Below are 26,712 nucleotides of genomic sequence, written 5' to 3'. Positions count from 1 at the left end.
AATAATAATAAAAACATGTTTGTCACTGTCAGTCTTGATCAGCCATGGCTATATTTCATTGGTTTGTTTTTATTTTACTTAGCCTTGACTTCACATTGTCATAAGCAGCTGCAAGCTGGCGGTAATACACAGAAGCATAAAGGAGATATTACACAACGCATCCACTTCCTGTGGCAAATATTGGATAATAGAAGTCTGATACTGTTTTTCAAGCACCTTGTTTAGATAGAGACACCCTAAAATTTGCAGAAGTGTGAACCGCAAAGCCCACGAGAGCCCTTCTAGCGTGACACAGACCTGTGCACAAACTCTTCCTTTGTGCTCTCTGAGCTCTGTGTAACTGTAAGATTAATGAAAGTTAAGAAAAAGATTATTTCAGTGAACTAGTGCAGAATTAAAGGAACATCAGCAAAAATTTGGCTAAAATATGGTGTAATTGGAATGAAATATTGCCTACAACCTAGCTCATTAATTACTGTTTCATATTATTAGTAAAAGAACTGATTCTGTAATTCTTAAACTGCATCAAAAGGTACAGATAGTGGATAGCAAAAGATAGAAATAATGAAGTTATATTCGAAAGTCGCAAAACTGAAAAAATACCAACGTTCCCCAGCACTTTATGGACATATTCTTACATGTATAGCGATGTTTTTGCTTCTTAACTGCAGTCCTCTCTCCTTTATGTTTTACTCATAGGTATAATGTTTAAAATACACCACATAAAGAATGCAAATGACTTTAATTTTTGTTAACTGTCCCTTGTGAGTCTGGTTTATAAATAAATTACCCGTAAAGAGACTTACTCCATCATTTACAGAGAAACAGGTGGTATGCTAGGGACTTTTGTGTGAGAGAGAGAGACGCTTGCGCTGTGGCTGCGATTAGTTTCAATCAGCTTCGAAGGTTCCAATCAGTTTTTAAGAATCATACAGAACAGAATGGAGCATTTGCAACGTCAGTCTGATTTTTTTTTTAATCCAGTTATAATGTCTATAATTGATTTTTATAGATTTTAATGTGTTAACTTTGACAGCCCTACATCAAGAAGATTGATCATTGAAGTAAACATTCAAAACGACCAAAATGCGTTAATTCGGCGCATTGGTTGAAGGCATTGGAGCATGTTACTCTTTGTTCACTCTAGTATTGTAAAATTAAAATGGGACAAAGTAAGCTCTGATAACTCTGTCTTGCATAAAGCTGCCTGTTTGACTGGGACAGACGTGTGAGAACTCCCTCCAATAATCTCACCATCGCTTTTCATCTGAAACAAAGGCAGGTCTCTGTCGCTCTCACACCATCAAAGAGGAGAAGGGTTACAGCATAAAATAAGCCCTCAAGGTCCTCTATCTTTCTTATTTTCCTGTGAAAAATTTAAAAATAGAATAACTTAATTAATACAATTTTCACCATAGAGATTAAGTTAAAGTCACATTTCTAATCAGAAAGCTTTTTAGGGTCCAGAAAGCCCACACTGTAACCATGGAAACCCCTATCTATCTGACAAAGCTGCTATCAGCCAATTAATGCAAGAAAAGAGCACTTTTATTGCAGAAACAAATTCCCAAAAATACCCTTTAAAAAAATTAACAAATTGCTAAAGGGCATGCCGTTAGCTAAGACTTTATGTCCACAGAATACAAAAACGCCTGTCTGGGTAGACACTGCAAAGAAATCAAAGTAACACTTTTGAGCATTTATGTGCTTTCACTCATATTTACGTAATACCCAAGAGCCATGTGTCTGTAATCAGTAATCAATAACTCATGCAACTCTGCACGTATGCTTGTAAATATGAGCTTCATGGCTTATTGGCTTTATTTTTCTGGCTGGCTGCACCTTTTTAAACTTTATATAACACAATATTGATATAAAACATCTAAGTACTCGAAGGATTTCACATACTTTTGACAAAACTTTTATATTTAGGTTTTGCATTTTCACATATGCAAAACATCGCCCATATGTTCTCGCAAAAAAAAAAAAAAAAAAAAAAAAAAACTTCCTCACCACAAACAAAAACAAAAAGTATCATAGGGTTAACATAGAAATCTAGTGCAATTATATATATATATATATATATATATATATATATATATATATATATATATATATATATATATATATATATATATATATATATATTTTTTTTTTTTTTTTTTTTTTTTTCTTTAGTTTCTAAAAACTCAACCAACAAGCATTTGGTTTAACAGTGTGTTAAAGGAACTTAATAATTTGTAGCATAAACAAAACATTTTAAGTTGACTATTCAAAAAAATTAAGTCGCTCCAACTACTTGAGTTGTAACCCTGGAACCTATTAATCTTATCTATTTTAGTTAAAATCCAGAGCTATCATAGCACATGCTTAAATATAACTTGTTTAGAATGTATATTTAATGAACAAGTAAAATATTACTTGTGGCATTAGCACAGTCATTGCTTATGGAGTCAATGTAGTGTTTAACTTCATACTCTTCAGAAAAATGGTAACCACAAAAACTTCAACATTACAGAAACTCTTTTAAATGTCAAACATAACAGCACTAACAGGTCTTTTCTTTGACTACAAAAACAAGCACATAAAATACTTAATTTCAACATTTATGCTCCTTATCCAGTCCTATGCAAAGCATGTTGGGAGCTAGAAATCCACTGACTAATTTACGAAATTATCAAGAAAATGTAATAAAGTTTCTACAACTTATTATTATTATTTTTTAAACATCAATTAACGCATAAATTTGAGTTTAAATTATGCACAAGTTGTGGTAACATGTCCCCTGAATTACTTTTTAGAGATACACTCCTAATGGGAATACAAATATAGCAATAATTCAGTACCATGTAACTAATTAACTTTTTATGTAAGGAACAATAACAATAACTAGTAATGACATTCAACTCATACATCATACTCAGAGTCTCTTTTCCAGGAACATCATCAGAGACAGGGACAATGAGAAGAACATTAACAGTCTGAGCAGCAGGGCATAAGAAAGATGACAGGGGGAGGGAGTTGGCACAGCAGAGGGACACATACTTGGCACCTGCCACCCATCAGGGGCTGAACAGTGACACTGGGGCCATGTTGCTCTAATGGAATGTGTCACCCAAGACCTCCAGTGAATGTGAACATCACATGCTACCGAACACCTGGACGTAAGCCAACAATGAGTCTCATAAACAGTCCCATAAACATCCACATCTCCAACATAGACCTTCTCACATATAGTACAGAGTCCTGATTAGACCTCATGAGAGGCGATTACACATGAACACATTCACCGCCAACTGATGAAGCACTAATGTAAATGATTATAGCTTGGCTTGGTGATTTTGGTCATTAATGCTGAACCAAACAAACAGAGGACTTTTTAAATAATTTTGTACAGTGGACACACAAAGTATTTTGACACCTAAAACAAAAAGTATGAATTCATTACTTTTCACCAGGTGGTCTCAAGGTTATTATAGTAGATCAGTTCCCATTGGTGTGCTAACAGAATAACCACAGGTGTAATCTATCACTTTAACTAAAGACATATTACAAGGCTGACAACCAAATGTCCAAAATAGTTTGTGTCCTTATTTTGAACAAATAATCTATTTTCTTATCATAAAAACAAAACAAAAAAAGTGTTCTTGTATGAAATAAAAATGTTACTGAACAAATCACTTTTCAAATTGCCAAATGAATAAACATTTAAAACATTTATGTTTAAAAGCAATTAAAATATTTGCAATTAAATATTACAATAAAAGAATAAATTAATAAATCATATTTCAAACTGACAAATCAATGGATAAACATACTTAAAAGTTTTTTAAATTTGAATTAATGCTAGTTAAATGTAACAATAAAATAATAATTTTAAAAATATTAATTTTTGAATGCATTTTTTAAATTGCCAATTGCTTTTCTTTATTAATTTGCCAATCAAGGAACTACAGGAACCAATCAACTATCAACTGAATTTTAGGACTCTGCCTTTTGACACACAATATACTTGTGCCATATGTCTTTAAAATAAACTTGGTTTAATATTTCATTAAAAATAAAATGCAAAAACATTCATATATTTTGAAATTTGGATTACATTTTGGGAGACAATTTAACAATTGGTCTATATAATTTGTTGCTGTGTGTATATGTATAATTTTTGTTATATATATATATATATATATATATATATATATATATATATATATATATATATATATATATATATATATATATATATATATATATATATATAATACCAAACAATTATTCATACAGTAGACACTTTCAGACACCAGACCATGTTTTGCTTAAGTGTTTTCTGACATAATTAAGATAATTTTTTTCTGACACAGCTTAACTCAGAGATCTGGTCATATTTTATTACCATTTAGTTATTTTTTTTAACTATGGTGAATAAACTGTATTAACGAATGAAATCTTCAAGGTGTCTGAAAATTTTTTGGTTTGACTGTATACCACAGAGCCAACAGTCTGATTTTAATGTATACGTGTGTGAATGTGTTTTCCAGATGTCTTTTTTTAAGCGCTAAGATAGACCCTGCATATAAATGGCTACCAGTGGTGGACTTTCATGGTCAGATGGTCACCTGTCCTCAAAAATAAAATATCATTGGCAAGATGACAGCTTCAAAGAACCAGACAAGACTTTTTAGTATGATGCAAGACAGACCAAGAGTCCTTGTGTCCTGCAGTCCGGGTACAGTAACATCCTTGGATATTTCAAGCGAGTTTTGCATTTTGAGTTTTCAGTTAAAAGCCACATTTTAGTCTGTGTAATTCAATTTGCTGCACCGTTTCTCATTTATGGATTCCCAGTTCTGATCCTCCAGCGGAAAAAAACTTTTTGCAAACCCGTAGATGCGTTCTGACCATGGTCATATGCAAATATGTTCAAATGCTAATAATTAAAAAGTCAAGGATATAAATCTTACCAGATCCCTCATGTGTTCCCTCCCCAGGTTGTTTATAGGGGTTGAACTTGGGCTTAGGAGCCACAACAGGAGCAAACTTCTTAGGAGCCTGTTGCTGGGAAACAGAAATGCTGGTGGTACCCATGGGTAAGCTGGTCTCCATTCGTGCACTCACATGACCTTGCTGGTCACCATCATTATGGCCACCCCACATGTTTCTGGAGTCAAGAAATCTTAAAAAAAAAACAAAAAAAAAACAACAAGACCACATTATTATATTGCACTGAGATGAACAGGTCCCATAGCACCCAGAATGCCCACAATGTGTGAGGAATTGTTGCAGTGTATGAATTCCAGTGTTACATTCCTTCCATAAAAATACAGTTGCTTTTATGCATAATATAGATATGGGTGGATGAACCAATGTGGTTATTTGCATCAGGGACAAAATTCCCATCCCTAGAGCTCTGTGTGATTCATTTCCACTCTTATTTCTTAGCTGTGGACTTAGCAAAGGAAACTGTGCATTTCAAACACCAGGCATGGAACAACTAGAACAAGTTCAGAATGCCGTCATATCTGATTATTAAATCAGAAAATCTGAGTGTGCCCCATGATTCTATGAGTTCACCCAAAATAATGCTAATCTTGTCATGACAAATGAAGTTCAAATGACTCACATGCAATATTCCGAGTTAAACTAGAAACCAGATCAGTGTGTTTTCATTCAGACCAGTTTTGTGAACTGTATCCTACGATTTATAAAAAGATTGAGCAACATGATTTGTTGATGAAACAACTCTCATGAACATGCAAAGTTTCAGTTAAACCTGTTTATACTATGCTGTTGTATTACTATGTTCAAGTCATGACAGAAAGATTGTATAATACAAGTTGAGCGCACATGTGCCACTTCAAATTCACAGTTATGAGTGGGAACAACTGGATTATACAGATCTCGCCCCCCATTGACTACCATAGTAGGGAAAAAATACTATGGTAGTCAACGGGGGGTGAGATCTGCTTGGTTACAAACATTCTTTCAAATATCTTCCTTTGTGTACAACAGAACAAATACATTCATACAGGATTGGAACAACTTGAGCATGAGTAAATTACAGAATTTTCATTTTTGGGTGAACTATCCCTTTAAGTTTACACTGGCTACATAAATTGATTTTTAAAAAAAAGTGCATTATTTTGTTTGTCATTTTGTAGAAGAAGAGTAAAAACTAAATTTGCTGGGTTTTTTATAATTAATAAAGAGAAGGTACCAACTCGACAACAGTGATTTGAACGCGCTTGTCCTCATAAGTATAACCTTTTTTAAACCCCCCAACTTCCCAAAATGATATGATCATACCATAAGGACCGCATTTATGACACTTATTGGTTAATCCTTCACTTTCATTAGCTATATTGTCAAGAGTGGCCAGGACATTCCTCAAAAATTTGGATCAACATGGATAAATAAATTACTGAATGTTTATTTTTGGGTGAACTTTCCCTTTAAGAAAGTGAATTGTTTCAGATGTAATTAAATCAGGATTTGGCACCCTCCAAAACCAAAGATGGTGCTAATCATTCCTCAAGTTCTCTGGGACGTTCCAAGGTATCAAATAAGAGACTGTAATTTGATATAATCTCTTACTTCACTCACAGCACTCACACTTCCATAGTTAGAAGCAAATAATCGCCATGTTGCTAACTCGTCTCAATTTAAATAAAAACATAATACGTCAACTGAGCGTGATGTGATGAAGAACTGGGGATGTACTAGTTGTGTCGAAGCTTAGACAGCTGTCAGAGAACATGACAGCAGTTCAGCTTTCACTGACGTGGTGAAAGCTGTAGTAACATCAACATTAACAACTTGACATTATTGATGACTTCTAATGCATTTATTGACAACTTCAGGGGCATGTGAGCTAACTGCTGCATCACAGCTCTAGCCAACTTATTAAAATAACATTTACTTTTAAACTTTTATTTGTGTTCAACTTGTATCTGAGACAGACATATTTACATAGCTGGTGTTGTCTACCTGTTTGGGTGTCTAGCTCCAGGGCCGCTGCTGTCTATTTTGACTCTTAAATTTGAACCAACTTATCAACACATACTTCTACTTCCCTACTTGGCTTATTTGTGTTATTTCCAAATGTAGATTATTCTGATTCAAAGAATTCTTCATAATAAAAGTGACTGTATAGGTTTAATATGGCCTTTTATGTGCCACATTAGAGTGGCAATGATAAATCGTCTAATAAATAAAATTGTTGAAAATACAGCAGGATTTGACAGAGGTGCTAATGACTGAATCTGTGCCATGCAGGGATTAAAATAGCTCTGGTCATTACATAGTTTGATTTTAGTTTGTAATGCCAACTGCAGAGTGTAGCGTAATGAGATAACTAGCGGGTTGAAGTAAACTGTGGTTCTTATGACGTTATATGCGTTGTGACTGGCTGTCCTGATATCAAAATCCTCATGATCTTCAAGCTGGATTTCCTTGAATGAGCCCTCAGGGGTGCAATAAATAAAATAAAGTATTTCTTAAAGATCTTTTCGAGCTCACGGAAAGAAGAAATAAAGCACGGGTCATCCTAATTGCAAGGTTAACATACAAGTCAAAAGGGTGGTACAAATGTAAAAATAAATAAATAAATAAATACTACAGACTACACTCTCATAAATGTGTCAAGGTCAAAAGGTCAAGATCAAATCCACAAAAACAATGATAGTTATATAATATACTGCCCAGCCAAAAAAAAAGAAGTTTGGATTTAAAGTCTTTAGAAGTGCCTAAGATTGGAGTATTATTGCAGTCAGGGTGCGAACTGCGGATGAGCTAGCGGGAGCTAAGCTCCCCTGAAAACGTGATGTGTGAAATTTTGGGCGTCTCAAAAAATATCGCCAATGTGTTTTGACATGCAATTTCAGTTTTGTGTAATGTGATCATCGTGGATTATTATGTGTAAAATTCACTCATGCATGACGGTGATTTAAACCTTATTCACTTCAATAAAGATAACTATAACATGCTATTGATATCAAGGTGTGGGGGCGCTGTGGTAAAAATTCCAAGTAGTGTACACAGTCGTAGCTGTTATGTATCTTTGTAACTCATTGTAAGTCCTCTTTTGAGCGCCAGTTCCGTTTTTTTTAGAATAGGGAAGTCATAGGACATACAGCGTAAGCTTTTTGAAGAATATGGAATTGCGGTTTTGGCGGAAGCACATCCAAGGCGATCATTTGTTTGTATAAAACATATACATTTACTTTTTTTTTTTTTTCGAAAATGACCCTTATGCCTGTTTCACACTGCAAGCGTGAGCGTCGCACGAGCAGCGCGTGAACGTCGCGTGAGCAGCGCGTGAGCAGCGCGTGAGCGTAACTACACCGTCACTGCAGCTGCAGAGATGCGCTAGTATTTACACTCCAAGCGTTTGTACAGCATCACAGCAGTGGCTCACTGCTGCATATAAAGTGAGCATTTCTTTACAAAGACAGCTATAATTTTGTTTTTATAAGTTGGTCAATTATAAACTTGAGAGTCCTGAAAGTTTGTTAAAATAGGGAGATGTACAACATTCTCATATAAACGTAATAAATAAATAAAAATAAATAAATAAAAGCCTTGTGTCATCCATTGCTGCACACGAATGAGGTAAGCTTTGTGTTTTATATCTGCTGCGTACACGTTTACAAGACAGCAAACTCGGGTTTAATTTGGGTATTCTGCAGCCTATATATGTATCTCTGTGTAATAACTAAAATAATGTTTATATATCATATTTTCTGGCTGGTTTACTTTAGTTTTTGCAATAATACACCATACTTTAACCCAAACTGAATAATTAAAAACAAGTTTATATGGGTAAGTCTTCTATAATTATTTTTGGTTCTTAATTTTCTTTTCTGTCATACTCAAATTCTTGTTAAAACACATTAGACATGCCTATTCTGTGCATTTTGAACACTTTGTGTGTGAAATTATATTTATTTTGTCCATCAAAAGTGTGCTTTCACTTTAATTAAGCATCAGCAGCGCAGCAAAAATAGACTCGGCACCGAAACCCCCGCTTCACTGCTGCTTACGCGACGCTCCCGCTTTACGCTTACGCGCTGCTCCGGCTGCCTGTGTGAATGCATCCGTTGGTTAACATGGGCACCGAAAAAAATATGCGCTGCTCATGCACTGCTTACGCTTGCAGTGTGAAACAGGCCTTATTCCTTGTCTAGTATCATTTAAAGCCCTTTGAAGCTGCACTGAAACATTTTGACCTTCAACCATTTGGAGTTCATTGAAGTCTACTATAAGAAGAATAATCCTGGAATGTTTTCATCAAAAACCTTAATTTCTTTTCGACTGAAGAAAGAAAGACATGAACATCTTGGATGACATGGGGGTGAGTAAATTATCAGGAAATTTTTTTTTGAAAGTGAACTAATCCTTTAAACTTTCCTTGAAAAATGGTAATAACAATATGACTAACAAATATAAAAAGCACATTTCTAAGAACTCGCTACATGTATTTTAAAATAGACTGATTTTCCTTTTCTTTCCTTTACACTCGATTTTGACCCATAAACGGGGTATACAAATCTCTCAATATCATCAACATCCAATTGCACACTTAATAATTGGTACTTGTTTTTAAGTAGATAATCCAGAAAGAAAGAGAGAGACAAAAAAAAAAAAAAAAAGAGGAAAAACAATCTCTCACTGGCTGAAGTCTCTAATAGCTGTTGTTTTACCATCGCAACCGTTCTGAAATCGAATGAAACACTATTTGAACTATTTCAACACAGCATCTTTCTTTTTTTCCCCTGCTATTGGTCTTTTTTGTGAGTGCCATTGTTGTTTTTGTAGCTGCAGCTATGTACTCTGTTTGGCTGCTTCTGACTGATGCAGACTTTACGTTTTCCCTCAAGAGACGAACCAAAAGAGCCCACGCACAATCGTGTTCTAATATCATCTAGCCACACCACACGGCACCAACTTCTTTAGCGAGCTTCCCCATTGATCCTCCTGCATCAGAGCTCTCCATTTCCCATCATTCTGCTCACACACACACACCTATCAAGGGCCATAAAATAGAACAGCGCAATGACAGGGGACATTATCACACAGTAATGGTTCTAACACACCTGAACTCTCTGGCAAAGGTTGAAAAAGATGGATTCACAGCAGACACTATGGGATAGAGGAACCTATACAGCACTTTTCCTCTCAAACGTTCAAGGTGTGTCATACTTCCTGACCTGTGCTGCAGACTATTATAATGCCTGGAGAGTGTGTGAGAGGAATAAAGCACAGCTTAACCTTAACCCTGACCTCTTCAGTGAAAAGGAAAACCATGAGCAGGGGGGATCAATGTGGATCAAAGAGACTATAGTCTGATGGAGACACAGGATGTCAGTGGGAACCAATACAAAGGGACCTTCCTTTCCACCATGTTTTGCAAATTAAGATAAGCACAATAAAACAATTTAATGGGATAGTTGATTTTTCTGGAACTGGTAACATGCCGTTATCTTGACACACACACAAATATTTTTGATTTGTTTGAGATTTATTCAATATAGTAATTTCTTAACTTAGAGGAACTGCACAAAGCACCACAATTACCATGGAACTACCATATTGTTTTTACAATGTATTTATACATATTTTGCATAGGTTTTTCAAATTAAATAGACTGTTCAAAAGTTTGGGGTTAGTAATTTTTTTTTTATTTTTGAAAGGAATTGATGCTTACATTCATCAAGAATGCATTAAATTGATCAAACACCTTTACATTGTTACAAAAAACATATATTTTAAATCAATGCTGTACTTTTTATTCATCAAAGAATCCTAAAAAATATATCATGGTTTCCACAAAAATATTAAGCAACACAAATGCTTTAAACATTGATAAAAAATATGTTTCTTAAGCAGCAAATAAGCATATTAGAATGATTTCTGAAGGATCATGTGACTGAGACTGGAGTAATGGCTGCTGAAATTCAGCTGTAAGAATAATTTACATTTACTAAAATATATAAAAATAGGAAAGTTATTTTAAATTGTAATAATATTTCATAATTTTACAGTTTTTATTGCATTTTTCATCAAATAAATGTAGAATTGGTGAGCAAGTAGGCTTTTATAAACCTCAAAATTTTGAACAGTAAAGTGTATATTTTTTTTTATTAAAAATTAAATTATTAGAATTTTTTTATTATTATTATTTTTTTTTAATTTTAAGAAATTATTTTGGCAATATTATCATACATTAATATATATTAATGATTCAGCACTTTAGTATATTATAGTACCCAGGTATTATTAATTGATACCATCACTGTACCCCGGTACAATCACTGTACTTTTTTGTAAGGGTGGTATTTGTAACTATCATATAAATGTACTGTTAAAGTGGTCATTTGTCCTGAGGAACGTACTGAAGATGTAAAGTGTCCGCTCACTGACTAATCAAATAGCTAAGTCCATGTGTTTATAGATATAAGATTACTGCCACCTTTCCACTGCCAACCTTCACAGTGACAAATATTTAACAGGCCTATGAGAATGTGTTTGTGTGAGTGTTTGTGTGCATGTGAAAAGAATCTGAATACAATGTGATTTGCAAGGGCTTAAGAGTGATCAGAACATGGAAGCAACACAGGATGACATTTCAGGTAGAACACGGATCTCATTTTATCTTCTCCATCTCATGGTGCTATTATTTCCATGGAAGCCATCTTAATGGCCTGTGACAATTTGTCAGCCTTTGCTGTATTGTCAAGCAATGACATGGCAGGTCATGTGTTACAACAGACACTGATCTGTGCAGACCCTGATCTGAAGGTTCAAGTGACATGTAAACAACGCCGCAAACATTTGAGAATAAACAAGATACCACACTGCACTCTGACATGACAAGAAGTCGCACACACACACTTTCTGTATCTCAAGAGGACAGATGATGGAATGAGGACTCTAGACACTTGCACAGCAAAAAAAAAAAAAAAGCAATCAGTAAATGTATCATGTTTTAAGGATGTTTAAATATATTTACTGGAAACCATATAATTAAATATTGATCTTAAATATAAAAAAATAAATAAATAAATAAATAAATAAAAATGTTCCGATCAGGTTAAGCTTCTGTGGCAGATGAAAACAGAGGAGTGTGTTAAGCCCAAAGTACAGTGTGCGTGACAAAGAGAAAAAAGAAAAGAAAAAAAAAAATCAGACTATGCACATACACTATGCTGATGACAAAATTTAAACAAGAACTTATCCGTAAGTGAGTCAGTTCACGCAAAGACTATGGATATAGAAAGACAGTTCACTCCAATTAGTTATGAATTGGAGAAACTGCAACGTGAAATATGGCAGAATACGTCCTTCTAAGTAAAAGAGCCAATCGCTGATTGATAAAGTCATTGCGTCACTGTAGGTGCCTTTAGAGGTTCCGGTTCCCATAGAAACCTGAGACTCACGCATAGGACTGCACATGCACACTGGCTCATCTAGCATGAAAAATAAGCTTTTTTAATGCTATTTTAGCATAAGAAACAACATTTATGGGACGATCAATGTCAGATTTTGTTGCTGATTTGAAATATGTAATTTAATTGGGAGTTCGCCAAGCAGTTTTTGAGATTTCAGGATTATGGCATTCAAATAAATAGGACTTGGTCTTGGATGCCCGAAATAGCTGCCCGGACGTGTTGCAAATATTGCTGCCAAGTGAACAGACTTTCCTTGAAAGGGACTTTGGTTCAAGTGTGCCCTCTGTTAAATAAAAAAAAATAAAAAAATTAAAGGGGCTATATGTAGAATTCAGTAACCCTTGTTATTAGCGACACCAGTGGTCATTAAGTGAACTGCAGTCGGCATCTTATTGCTTGTGCTCCCACTCGTGCACACAAACAAGAAATTGAATGTGATTCAAGACCTTGATATATTCACAGCGAAGATCTTTTTCATTCTTCGTTTTGAAGTAAAAAGAAGTTGAAAACATATTTGCAGCGATATACGGTTAACGAACATCAAGACACCGTCCATGCTACTAAGAGAGTTGTTTAGATGAATACGTAATTATGCTTTCCTCAAATATCAATATAAACACAAAAGAAAGCAGCAGTTAAGGAAGCAACTGTTCATGGCAATGTGGTTTGCACCAGCTCTGCAATACAATGGAATCATGTCACCAGATAAGGTAATTAATACTGTTATTATGACAGTTTAATTTTAAAGTATATACAGTATTTGAGACTATAGACTATACAGATCTGGCTATGTATGTTTGAATATAGTTAATTATAGTTAATTAACCCCTTATCTTTGCATGACACTTCTTATGGATGGATGGATGGATGGATGGATGGATGGATGGATGGATGGATGGATGGATGGATGGATGGATGGATGGATGGATGGATGGATGGATGGATGGATGGATGGATGGATGGATGGATGGATGGATGGGGCTTTTGAATGTGATTGACAAATGGGTGGACGGATGGAGGGATGAGGTGTTGGATTGAGATGGATGGATGGATGTTACTGAGGTGTTTAAATGAGATGGATGGATGGATGTTACTGAGGTGTTTAAATGAGATGGATGGATGGATGGATGGATGGATGGATGGATGGATGGATGGATGGATGGATGGATGGATGGATGGATGGATGGATGGATGGATGGATGGATGGATGGATGGATGGATGGATGGATGGATGGATGGATGGGGCTTTTGAATGTGATTGACAAATGGGTGGACGGATGGAGGGATGAGGTTTTGGATTGAGATGGATGGATGGATGTTACTGAGGTGTTTAAATGAGATGGATGGATGGATGGATGGATGGATGGATGGATGGATGGATGGATGGATGGATGGATGGATGGATGGATGGATGGATGGATGAGGCTTTTGAATGTGACTGACAAATGGGTGGACTGATGGAGGGATGAGGTGTTGTATTGGAACGGATGAGTTGTTTGAAATCCAACACCTCATCCCTCGATGGGATGGATGGATGGATGGATGGATGGATGGATGAGGCTTTTGAACGTGATTGACAAATGGGTGGACGGATGGAGGGATGAGGTGTTGGATTGGGATGGATGAGTTGTTTGAAATCCAACACCTCAACCCTCGAAGGGATGGATGGATGGATGGATCGATGGATGGATGGATGGATGCATGGATGTAACTGAGGTGTTTAAATGAGATGGATGGATGGATGGATGGATGTGACTGAGGTGTTTATATGGGATGGATGGATGGATGGATGGATGGATGGATGGATGGATGGATGGATGGATGAGGCTTTTGAATGTGACTGACAAATGGGTGGACTGATGGAGGGATGAGGTGTTGGATTGGAACGGATGAGTTGTTTGAAATCCAACACCTCATCCCTCGATGGGATGGATGGATGGATGTTACTGAGGTGTTTAAATGAAATGGATGGATGGATGGATGGATGGATGGATGGATGGATGGATGGATGGATGGATGAGGCTTTTGAACGTGATTGACAAATGGGTGGACGGATGGAGGGATGAGGCGTTGGATTGAGATTGATGGATGGATGGATGGATGGATGTTACTGAGGTGTTTAAATGAGATTGATGGATGGATGGAAGGAAGGATGGATGGATGAGGCTTTTGAATGTGATTGACAAATGGGTGGACGGATGGAGGGATGAGGTGTTGAATTGGGATGGATGAGTTGTTTGAAATCCAACACCTCATCCCTCGATGGGATGGATGGATGAATGGATGTTACTGAGGTGTTTAAATGAAATGGATGGATGGATGGATGGATGGATGAGGCTTTTGAACATGATTGACAAATGGGTGGAAGGATGGAGGGATGCGGTGTTGGATTGGGATGGATGAGTTGTTTGAAATCCAACACCTCATCCCTCGATGGGATGGATGGATGGAAGCATGGATGTAACTGAGGTGTTTAAATGAGATGGATGGATGGATGGATGGATGTGACTGAGGTGTTTATATGGGATGGATGGATGGATGGATGGATGGATGGATGGATGGATGGATGAGGCTTTTGAACTTGACTGACAAATGGGTGGACTGATGGAGGGATGAGGTGTTGGATTGGAACGGATGAGTTGTTTGAAATCCAACACCTCATCCCTCGATGGGATGGATGGATGGATGGATGGATGAGGCTTTTGAATGTGATTGACAAATGGGTGGACAGATGGAGGGATGAGGTGTTGGATTGGGATGGATGAGTTGTTTGAAATTCATCACCTCATCCTCGATGGGATGGATGGATGTATGGATGGATAGATGGATGTTACTGAGGTGTTTAAATGAGAAATGAGATGGATGGATGGATGGATGGATGGATGAGGCTTTTGAATGTGAGTGACAAATGGGTGGATGGATGGAGGGATGAGGTGTTGGATTGGAACGGATGAGTTGTTTGAAATCCAACACCTCATCCCTCGATGGGATGGATGGATGGATGGATGGATGGATGGATGAGGCTTTTGAATGTGAGTGACAAATGGGTGGATGGATGGAGGGATGAGGTGTTGGATTGGGATGGATGAGTTGTTTGAAATCCAAACAACTCATTCCTGGATGAATGGATGGAAATTTTAAAGAGATGGAGGATGGATGAGGTGTTGGATTAGAATGGATGGAGAATTGATGGCTTGAATGTAATAAAAAAACAATAATGGAGCTCCTTGTGTCACTGATCCACTCATCTATCAAGAACCTGATTCTGACCAATTTTCATTATATAAAACCACAAACCTTCTCATAACAGAAGCTATCTTAGGTCAGAGAAGTGCTGTTGATGTTTCTTATCTCTGCAGATTGAGTAAATACAGCAGGGATGGCAAGGGAATGTAGGAGTGAGATGCAGGGTTGAATTAGCACTCATATGCACCGTGACACAATACACAGAGAGCTCAGCTACACGAATAACAGCTTTAAAAATTAAAGGTCCCCATCTGTGCTCAGGACCCCGGCCGAGCACACTTAGCTCTCTCTGCTTTCCACAGCTGGTTGAATGCTTGAGCGAACTAATGCAACATTACACAGACGAGGGATCGCCTCTTCCCTACACTGCTCTGTTTGGAAACATGGCCTTGTTAAGGGTTCAAGTGGGCATTACGGATCTGAAAATGTTTCGTGAGCGTGTGGGGTAAATATTTGAGAGTACCACTAGGCTGACACCGTGCCACGTGTTGACATATTAATAAAAGCAAACGACCGCTTTGGAGCACTTCCAAGTGCTGAAAGTTTAATAGTGTAAGTGGATGGCAGAGTTTAAACTGGTCTGCACAGTCAGTGCACGAGCAAAAGTCCAGCTTTCTCTTAAGAAGATTTTCACATCTTCAACTCCCATATTCATATAACTAAAACACACATATTTTAAAGGTACAATTAATACGATTTTGTTTGAGTTTAGTTGGCTCTTATTCACCCAACAGTACCAGCGGTTTTTAACTTTACTAACACCTACTGGCCTGGATGAATGGAGTTTATTTACTAACATATGCTGCTTCACACTGAATTTAAACTAAGTTTGTTTATTTATTATCATTTTAATATTCATCTGTTTTTCTCATACTACTGGCTCAAAGCAGTATATAAAATAACTGGGTCAACTACATGACGCAGCTGGTCATGTGATTTCAACATGGTGCCGCCCATAAGGGGCGACCCAGTCCATATAGATCAGAACTGATACGCCTGGACACATTATTTCAATCATATTCTCAAAAGTTGTTCATTTCTCTACATTTTATGTATTTATTTATTTATTTATTGTTAAATTAGCAAAAACAAATGCCCCTTTAAATACGATTACCTCAATATCCACTCAGGAAATTGTATTTGGAACAAAAATAAGAGAGAGTCTTAAACATTGCTTTTTATTATTAATTATTTTTTGTAGCATCTCACCAGCTGCATGTACTGTATAGAGGTGATATTCCTGAACACTGGCAGAAGCCAACACTGGTTGCAGAGAGAGTTATTAATATTTTATCAAGTTTACCTGACCTTTATCCCTCTAGTTAATCCCACAGAGACAAAAGTGAGAGAAAACACAACTAACACATAAGAACTTGCCCACTGGAGCCCAAAAGTTCAGTCAACTGGGATTGTTCTTGTCTTCAGCATAGTTTTGTCGCTGATGTTACTGCAGGTACTATCAAAAGCCGAACACATAGAAGACTTTGTTTATGCTCAATTATTCGTTATCTAAAGCCCCGCTATAGAAGATATCCAACAGCACCTCTGTCTGATCCTCTAATCTCCAACACTGTCAATGGAACTGTGACAGGAAACAATTTAGGAACAAGATAAAACAGTGGAACTGGACCTGTTGGGCAGGCTTTTGCTATTAATGAAGACCAACGGTTATCCATCAGTTGCAGTCACTGTTATCCCAGTTGATTTTCATGTACTGGAAACCTCAGTCTACTGTACATTTGCCTATTAGATCTGCTCTTCCGGCAATTCAGCATTTATCGCAGATAACAATCTCAAACTGTCTCTTTATATTATCTGACACGGGGGGGGGGGGAGCTCTGTCTGGCTGTCTACATTTAGAGAAGTGGTCGTATCATCACTCCAGAATGATGATACGCTAATTTAGCTCAAAATGGTCGCTTGCTTGTTAAAAAAATAGCAAATCATTAAGGGTCGGCTGTTGGCATCTACATCTGCTAGAAATCATTTAGCTGGCGCAGGGTCAGTCGCACTGGAGGTCAGTCTCTCTACTGGCCACATCCCCTGGGCACGTATCTCATACTCACAAAGAGCTAATTAGGCTAATAAGGAAGCCTAACAAAACCAGCACTAATCAAATGACAAGGCCACCACTGATTTGTTTTCCAAATTAGCCGAGTGTTCAAAGCTCATGCCATTTGATAGGCATTACAAATGGGATTAATACAATGCATCACTAATATGGAGTAGATCTCAATTCCCCCTCCATCTGCAGCAGACACGGAAACGAGCTCGTTCGCCAGGCAAATCAAGATGAAGGCAGACCCTCGCCATGTTTAGCATACTGCCTGCTGAGCACTTTTAAGCCATGTTGGCATTTGATCATTTCGTGCGAGGACATCAAGAGATACGTTACCCCATGTTGATTTTTAAAGGTTGAGACCTCCAAACAGGCCTGAAGTATCGACTCTCTTCCATGTCTGCTTAAAAAATATGCATTCAATTCCCCTGATAACAAAACATGTTTATCAAACCCATAAAAATTTCACGTCTTCACAGCTTGTCAGAATGTTTCTCAAGTGCCTTTATGGATTCATGGTTTTTTGGGACTCTCCAATTCAGCTCCCCTGTGACAGGGATCCAGAGTTTCACATTTTAAAACGGTAAATATAAATATCAGCGTTTTGATAGAGAGTGACAGCTCCATATTGGCAAAGGATGGAATCAAATGGATTTGGACAGCTTGCATAATAAGCGAGTTTTGATTTTGGAGACAGTCAATGGTGTGATAGAACATCTTAGGGATTCATGTCTACCACCTTGTTAAAGATTGACACATGTCAGCGTCATTCACCTCGATAGACCCCAAGGCGATCTTCGACCCGTAAACAAACACAAACAAATGAGGGAATGATCATTTGAAAGATATAAACACGCATACATAGGTCATTGTAGGATAAGTGACATAACAGCATTAAGAGTGCATTAAAATATAATTCTAACAAATAGACAGAAAACGGCATTAGACAATGTTATTTTTTTCAAGCCTTGATGAATCTTCCGTTGATTTACGGGATGAAACATAACATTTTAATTATTATTATTATTATTATTTTAAAGCACAATGATATGAAAAGTTGTTTGAAAAAACAAAAAACAAAGAATTCAATCTCTTTGTTGAGAAATCACAATAATCAAAATCAAATAAAGTTCAAATATCAGGACACATCTATGTAGAAACTGAGAGTGGAAGTTATTTTGAAAGAGGAATTTAAAGGTTATCTAGCACTATTTGAATACTGAAAGCCTACAGTTGAACCAAACCAACAGAGAAATACTTTGTTTATCCAAGAATGTCCTGTGATTGTGAATAAAATGTTGAAGATGATGAAAAAATATCCAGTATCTTCAGCATATCCTTTATTTGGATGTAGCTCACTCAGTACCACAGACTAGCACAAGAAAATTTCAATCAGATTTGTTTTTTTGTTTTTTTTTTACTTCTGTTTTTTAGAAGACTTTAGAGCTCAGTGTGCAAAAATTAATTCAATGTTATTAATATTAATTCTAAATTAATAATCAAGAAACCAGGGGTAAACAACCAAGTAGAACATAAATAAAGCACAGTGTTCTCAAACAAAGTACATTAAATTAGTATATTTAATGCATGTAAACATGTCCCTTGAAACCAAGTGTGGAATAAGTCTAATTCAATGGTGTTGGAAATGTTTAAGGGCCGTGATACATCTGCATCAGCATCTGTCTGCCTGGTATAAGTTTCTTTTTTTGAATGACGAATATCGACTATTGATATCTGCTGGATGACCATTATTTCCTTACAAGCATGTGCAGAATGCATGTGCTAGTTGGCAGTTGCCTGTAGTCCATTTAGTGTGTTCAGGCGACAACACAGTCAGCTTTTATCACCCTAGTTTCTTGATGTCAGTTTTCATGTGTTAAAGTGTCTGATCTTTGTTTATGTGTTCACTTCAGCAAGTCTCTAAGAGCCAAATAAGCATCACTCTTTTAAACGTTTCCTAACATAAACATTTCAGAGTGTTGTCAGCATTATGAATTTATCAAACAGTGGTTTTCTAAGATGCAATTTTATTAATTTTTGTTTTTCCCTCTGCTGTAACGAAAACAAACTGAACCTTGTTGTAGGTACCGAATGGTCATTTCTTTGTACCATTACACTGCTACTTAATAAGCCTGCACGATATATTGAAATAAAATCAATATTGCAATATGACTTAGCGTGATCATTACATTGCAAAGCCTATGATTTAATTCAGTAAATGTTTATAGTCCAAACAAAAGTTTTTTTGTTTGTTTGTTTGTTTTTTATTGCTCTTCAAGGGCTTACTGCAAAAAATCTTGAAGGTGTTAACATTTTAAAATGAAGATATGACAACATAAATATTTGTATTGTTATTCTACAGTTGTACTACAAAAATATATTATTTTTATTAAATACTATTTCATTATTTATATTTTAACTCTGTTCACTTTACTGAAAGTTGCAGATGGTTCTTATAACAAGTACACACACCAATTTTTCCCAAATTATTCCACTAACAATTCCACTAAAAAGTCTTTAGAATAAAAAGTCATTTTAGTGTAACATTAATTTTTTTAATTTATTGTCATTTTCTTTGAAGCCCTACAAAATCACTCATACCATTCTAAAACAATTAAAGGGTTAGTTCACCCAAAAATTTAAATTCTGTCATTAATTACTTCGTTCATCTTCGGAACACAAATTAAGATATTTTTGATAAAATCCGACGGCTCAGTGGGGCCTCCATTGACAGCAAGATAATGAACACTTTTAGATGCCCAGAAGCCTGTTATTTAAAACAGTTCATGTGTCTACAGTGGTTCAACTTTAATGTTATGAAGTGACGAGAATACTTTTTGTACACCAAAAAAACTAAATAACAACATTATACAACAATATCTAGTGATGGGCGATTTTAAAACATTGCTTCATGAAGCTTTGAAGTCTTACGAATCTTTTGTTTGGAATCAGTGGTTCGGAGTGTGTATCAAACTTATTGGGGGTTTTTGGCGCACAAAAAGTATTCTCATAACTTCATGTAGTCACATGAACTGTTTTAAATATGTCTTTAGTAGCTTTCTGGGCATCTGAAAGTGTTAATTATCTTGCTGGCAATAGAGGCTTCACTGAGCCATCAGATTTTATCAAAAATATCTTAATTTGTGTTCCAAAGATGAACGAAGGTCTTACGTGTGTGAAACGACACAAGGGTGAGTAATTAATGACAGAATTTTCATTTTTGAGTGAAATAACCCTTTAATTCTTTCCAAATACAGCTATTAAAGTTATCTGGTGAAAATTCCTGTATTTGTTCATATCAAAATATAGAAATCACAGAACAACAAAACAAATATCGCAATATTACCACAAATGTTGTAGTTTTTTCTCCTAATATCATGTAGCCTTAAGAGAATGGTGCCATCTCCAAATCCAAATGACTTTATTAACCTAAAGGAATGTGATGAACAAAACCAAAAACACCCACAAACGAAACAGCTGCACACGAACCCATTAGAACTTTTCTCTCCATAGTGGAAAATCCACTAGAATAAATTACATCCTCTAAAGGTTTAATTAGATTAAGAAATAACAGATGTTTCAAATATGATTGACATGATAAAATTTCCAATTTATATATGTACATATAGGCCCTTCAACACAAGTCTGCATGTTTAGTTTAGACATTCCAATTGATTGACATTCTAATCTTGAAGACAGATGATTTAGATAGCAACCTGTTCTGACTAAAGGGAGTACAGAGCAAACGCCAGCCTTGATCTTTAAATCAACTGCACTCAATTCTGGAATGATTAAAACATTAAAAGTTAAAGCCCAGGCCGGGAACATCATTTGCGTGTTTCTTCTCACTGCAGGATCACAGCAGAAGTCTGCTATTAATACTGAGAGAGTTCTTCTCTCGCTATGGCTTGGTGTGCTTTCAGTTGACTCAGTTCAATCCTTCCCCATGCTGAGATGTGAGAAGAGGAAGTGTGAGGGGGCAGAAATCTCTACGAAAGGTCATGTGAAAAAGAGAGGATCCTTATGTCCACCCAAAATTACATTTTTAAAGATAGCTTTGGGTCTTCTAAAGTTGATCAACTTTGCAAAAAGGAAGTTTACACTTACTGTGAAGAGAAACTGCACAGACCTTGAGCGCACAGTCCTGAGGTCGTGACACTAAATTTTTTTTACTACTGGTTGCCAGCACTACCCTGATTTATAACGTGGGTTAAAAAACCTACAATTGAAAAAAATATATTTCAACAATCTGTCATGCCATAAATCAGTTTGGTAATTGTGTTTATGACCTGGAAACCAACAGCATTCATACTGCATTCATAAACTCAAATGAAATATATTTGCAGAAAGGCCATAGAGTCAGAACACCACAAGACTCAATCTTGGTTCCTTGTTGCATACATGGTTAGTTAATGATAGTAGGACTCAAAGGTTGTTTCCCCAATGAAGAAGCCTGACACTGGAAAGAAAGCGAGAGAACCTGCCGTCTGTTTCGAAAGTTGTCATAGTCTCATATACAACCATTACAATCAGTACAAATTGAAGATCAAACGTAAAATATCAAACAGCTTGGATGAGTGGTGGCATGTACAAATAGATCATGACTATAATATGAATTGTGACAATTTACTAAATCAAATGTGGAAAAACATGCCTTTAAATATATCATAAAAATGTTCTTTGTTTTCGATATTTTCATTTCAGTCAGTGTTCAAAATCTGGTATTCATCATATGAAAGTCTTTTAATGTTTTTATTTTGTTCTTCAAAAAGAAGCATTTCGACTGAATCATTTAATTATGTGTTGAAACATGTGACGTACGGATCTTCTCTACGTAAATAACCTTTTATAACCCTGGACCTCTTCATCTTTGATACAATTTTCTTCCTCTTCCCCATGAAAAACAGAAACACGGCCATGTGGTGATCAACCAATTATTTCATCCTTATTATTTTAATTAAACATCATTACACCACCTTAATCATACAGTTAAATATTTTGTTTTGAACCAGCTCGGAAAATCACTCCCTCCGAAGGGCTGATGATATTTTGTGAAGCTCAGCTTCACAAGTAGAGAACCTCCACCATATGAATGCATCTAGTCAAGCTTCATACCTACATAATGTAGACCAAGAAAATTAGGTTTGTTTAGTGTTCTGTGAAGTCTGTAAGACATAAGAGATTTTATTCAGCCTAAACTTTTCAATAAAATGCATTGGGATAAAAAAAAAAAAAAAGTATCTGCTGAATTCCATGAAAAAGCTCAAGATGAGTTGTAGTTGGAAATGAGCTTGTTTTAATAGGAGCTTCTCAGGTGAACTTGAAGGTAACATTTTTGCCCATCACTGAGGTAAAAAAGCCTTTCCGCCTAAATGCAAAAAAGACTTCACCATGAAATGCAGGAATGCATTTCTTGAGGGAATCAGGATTATAGGGGAATCATTTGAGCTTTTTTTAATAACTGATCTGCACTTGGTATTAGAAGTAGGAAAATGTTTGAAACATCTTCATTTGCAGCAGTCAGAGTGCATAAAGTAGAGAGAGAACTGACTCGCAGCCAGGCTGCTCAAGTGCAGTGTGAGTGAATTCAAGGAGCACAATTATTTATGGGCAGCTTTTTTGCTGGCTTGCCTGGCACTTTAGGTTGCTACTGCAGGCCAAGAGAGAGAGAAGAGCTCCACTCGATCTCTATTTTCTTAAGGGCCTTTTCTACATGGCCTTGGATATTTAATGAAGAAACAAGTCCCTTCATCACGGCACACAGTTTGGAGGAACAAATGCACTATACCAAAAAACATACAGCAGGGCCATCGATAAGGGGCACCTCCATTTTGTACCGGGCCGAGGAATTGCTTACTGTAGTCTGCATACAGGCCAGGAAATGGAAGTAGTAACCAATACTTCCCCTGTTATGATTGTGGGTCTGGCTGGATTTTATTCACGAGTTGTTGATTAAATTAAAAAAATTAAAGGATTAGTCCACTTTCAAATTACCCCAAGCTTTACTCACCCTCAAGCCATCCTAGGTGTATATGATTATAATAGCAGTGAGCGAGGATCAACAAGTATGAGCTAAAGAAAGTGTCTCCATCCACATCCATCCATCATAAACATATTCCACACAGCTCCGGGGGTTTAATAAAGGCCCTCTGAAGTGAAGCAATGCGCTTGTGTAAAAAAAAATATCCACATTTAACAAGTTATGATGTAAAATATCTAGCTTCCGCCAAACCGCCTTCCGTATTCAAATTCAAAAAAAAAAATAAGGAACTGGTGTCGTGCCAGTTAAGTTTTTTTTCCATAAGTTGAATAGGGAAGGCGTAGGACGTAGTGTAAGCTTTTCAAACTGCGAGTGACCCCCCGGAGCCGTGTGGAATACGCTTATGATGGATGGATGTGGATGGAGACACTTTCTTCAGCTTTCTTCATACTCGTGACCCCTGTTCACTGCCATTATAAAGCTTGGATGTGTCAGGATATTTAGATTGTGTTCATCAGAAAGAAGAAAGTCATATACACCTAGGATGGCTTGAGGCTGAGTAAAGCTTGGGCTAATTTTCATTTGAAAGTGAACTAATCCTTTAAGAAGATAAATAGGGTTCATTTAGATTTCAAATATGAAGTGTGGATTATCCAATGATCTGTTTGAGGCAGGTTTAACTGTTTGGCTGACCAATGGGGAAAAAAATAAGAGAAACCTAATGGCACATAAATGTGCCAAGTCAAGTCAAGTCAAGTCACCTTTATTTATATAGCGCTTTTTACAATGCAGATTGTGTCAAAGCAGCTTTACAGTGATAACTGGTATATGATTTGGCTGCACAGCAGCTCTTCAAGAATAGTGTCAATGCAGGCAGATCAAAGCTTGAATAAATGTCAAGAATACTGTTGAATATCAAATGTCAAGTCAAATGTCAAGTGTCCCCAACTGAGCAAGCCAAAGGCAACAGTGGCAAGGAACCCAAACTCCAAGGAACCCAAACTCCAACAGGTGACAAACAGGTGGCAAATAGGTGTTAAATGGAGAAAAAAACTTTGGGAGAAACCAGGCTTAGTCGGGGGGCCAGTTCTCCTCTGGCGAACAGTGCTTTGTTACGATTCAGGTTGCTATCATAAATCTGATAGGATCGCAACATTCAAAGTATTTATTTGTTCCATCCAGTTGAGGATCAAATTCATTCATTGCCGCACTATCATTCGGAAGTTTGTCGTCTGTGCGATTTTTTTATGTTTCTTATGTTTCTTTTTCTATGTCTCTTATGATCACAAGCCTGCATTTATATGATCTACAGTAAAACAGTAATATTGTAAAATATTATTACAATTTAAAATAAACTTTATTATTATTATTAATATTTGAATATATTTTAAAAAATTAATTTATTCCTGTGATGGCAAAGCTGAATTTTTTAGCAGCCAATACCCAAGTCTTCAGTTTCACATGATCCTAGAAATCATTTTAATATGCTGATTTGGTACTCAATAAAATTTCTTATTATTATCGATAACAGTTGTGCTGCTTATTCTAAAGATGAAAGGTGTGTGTATGTGTGTTTCCTGGGAATTGAACCCACAACTTTGCCATTGTTAGTGCAATGCTTCACCAGAACCACTTTATGTAAAAATAGTACGAGAAAAATGCAAAGAAAACAGTTCACTATTTAACTTCTTCACTATTTAACTTCTTTGCGGTTTGAAAATGGTTAGCGGATTTCTTACAGTTTGTTTGTATAAACACATCCCCATTTGTACACTTGAGCCAGTTTTATACATTGGGGAAAAGTGCCTGAAAGCGCCCGTCATCATGTGATGAATGCGAGTGATCATATAAGTCAGAAAAGTGGACACATTTGGACATCTGTGATTTATCTGTCTATCAACTCAACAGATAAGAATAAAAGCAGCCAAAGCCTGCTCGGCGACAGCCGTCTGCGATGTCAGGTTAAAAGCTGGGTACTTGTGGACACATTTAACGGGAGACACCATATTTAATCCTTCACCCCATCACCACTCGTTCCGCAGCACACTGACCCCTGTCACACCCAAAGAGGATTATTGAGGAAGTTCAAAACCTTTAGTTGCTTTTCTGGCCTGTAATTCTTAATTGACCGATGGCTGTCTGCGCTTAACTGATGGCTTATAACAAACTCAGACCCACTCGTAGATGTATAATCCATGCAATAAATCTACTCTGATTCCACTCACATCCCGTAAACATTCTTAGGCATGTGTCAGTAATCTAATATTCCAAACTTCTCATGCTGTCGGCAGATATTTACAGCTTGTTTGTTAAGTTTGGTGCAATGATCATGTCTGTACTCATTTTGCTCAGTTAACCAGCTACATGCTTGATCGTATTGAGACTCTCATATTTTTCTGACCCCTCAAGCAGCATCTGTCCTGTATAGTGACCATGGATCAAACCTTGGTACTACATGATACACACTGTAGTGTTAGGTAGGAGGGAAATTTTTGCTAAACTTTTCTGCTTCACTTCACCACGAGGTTTCCTTTACCCTGGCTATTGTTGGGTCAAATACTCTTAATTGGATTAGCTAGATGATAAAATTATGATTCTAATGAAAGCAGAGCAGGCCATCATCTCAACAATCTTGATTTGTTTTTTTACGATTACTACAACCAAAGATACTATACATGCGAGCATGACAAAAATGAAATATTTCCTAACAAATGAGTACACTCTTAAAAAGAGTGACCACTGACCACGATACAGCTATTTCTTTTTTCAACAGTCATTTAAAGTAAGTCGTTTTAAAAAGTAGTGCGAACAAACGATATTGCGGTGACTGTTACCATTTAAATCTAGTGGGTTTGGTGTCTCGTGTTTCAAATCTAATGACGCTGGTAGTGACGATTCTCTGACCAATCAGTAATCTGCAATGTTTACACGTCACATTTAGTATCGGTACGGCGCGCTTGGAACCTCCACCGAGGTGGTAC

The 26,712-nt window shown here is 36.5% G+C and overlaps 1 protein-coding gene across 4 annotated transcripts in view; it reads right to left on the bottom strand.

The window, feature by feature from the left end:
• lpp (LIM domain containing preferred translocation partner in lipoma) overlaps positions 1–26,712 on the bottom strand; it is a 231,867-nt gene that overhangs the window by 152,041 nt on the left and 53,114 nt on the right. For all 4 annotated transcript variants that reach the window (XM_067374511.1, XM_067374514.1, XM_067374512.1 and 1 more), the window contains one exon: positions 4,962–5,173. In XM_067374511.1, the coding sequence (XP_067230612.1) occupies positions 4,962–5,154 (193 nt within the window). In that variant the 5' untranslated portion in view covers positions 5,155–5,173. The remainder of the gene's footprint in view (positions 1–4,961; positions 5,174–26,712) is intronic.

The sequence above is a fragment of the Chanodichthys erythropterus genome, chromosome 21 (assembly GCF_024489055.1).
Source record: "Chanodichthys erythropterus isolate Z2021 chromosome 21, ASM2448905v1, whole genome shotgun sequence".
NCBI lineage: Eukaryota > Metazoa > Chordata > Actinopteri > Cypriniformes > Xenocyprididae > Chanodichthys > Chanodichthys erythropterus.
Note: the sequence above shows the minus strand (reverse complement) of the source record. Positions and strands in the feature narration are given on the sequence as shown.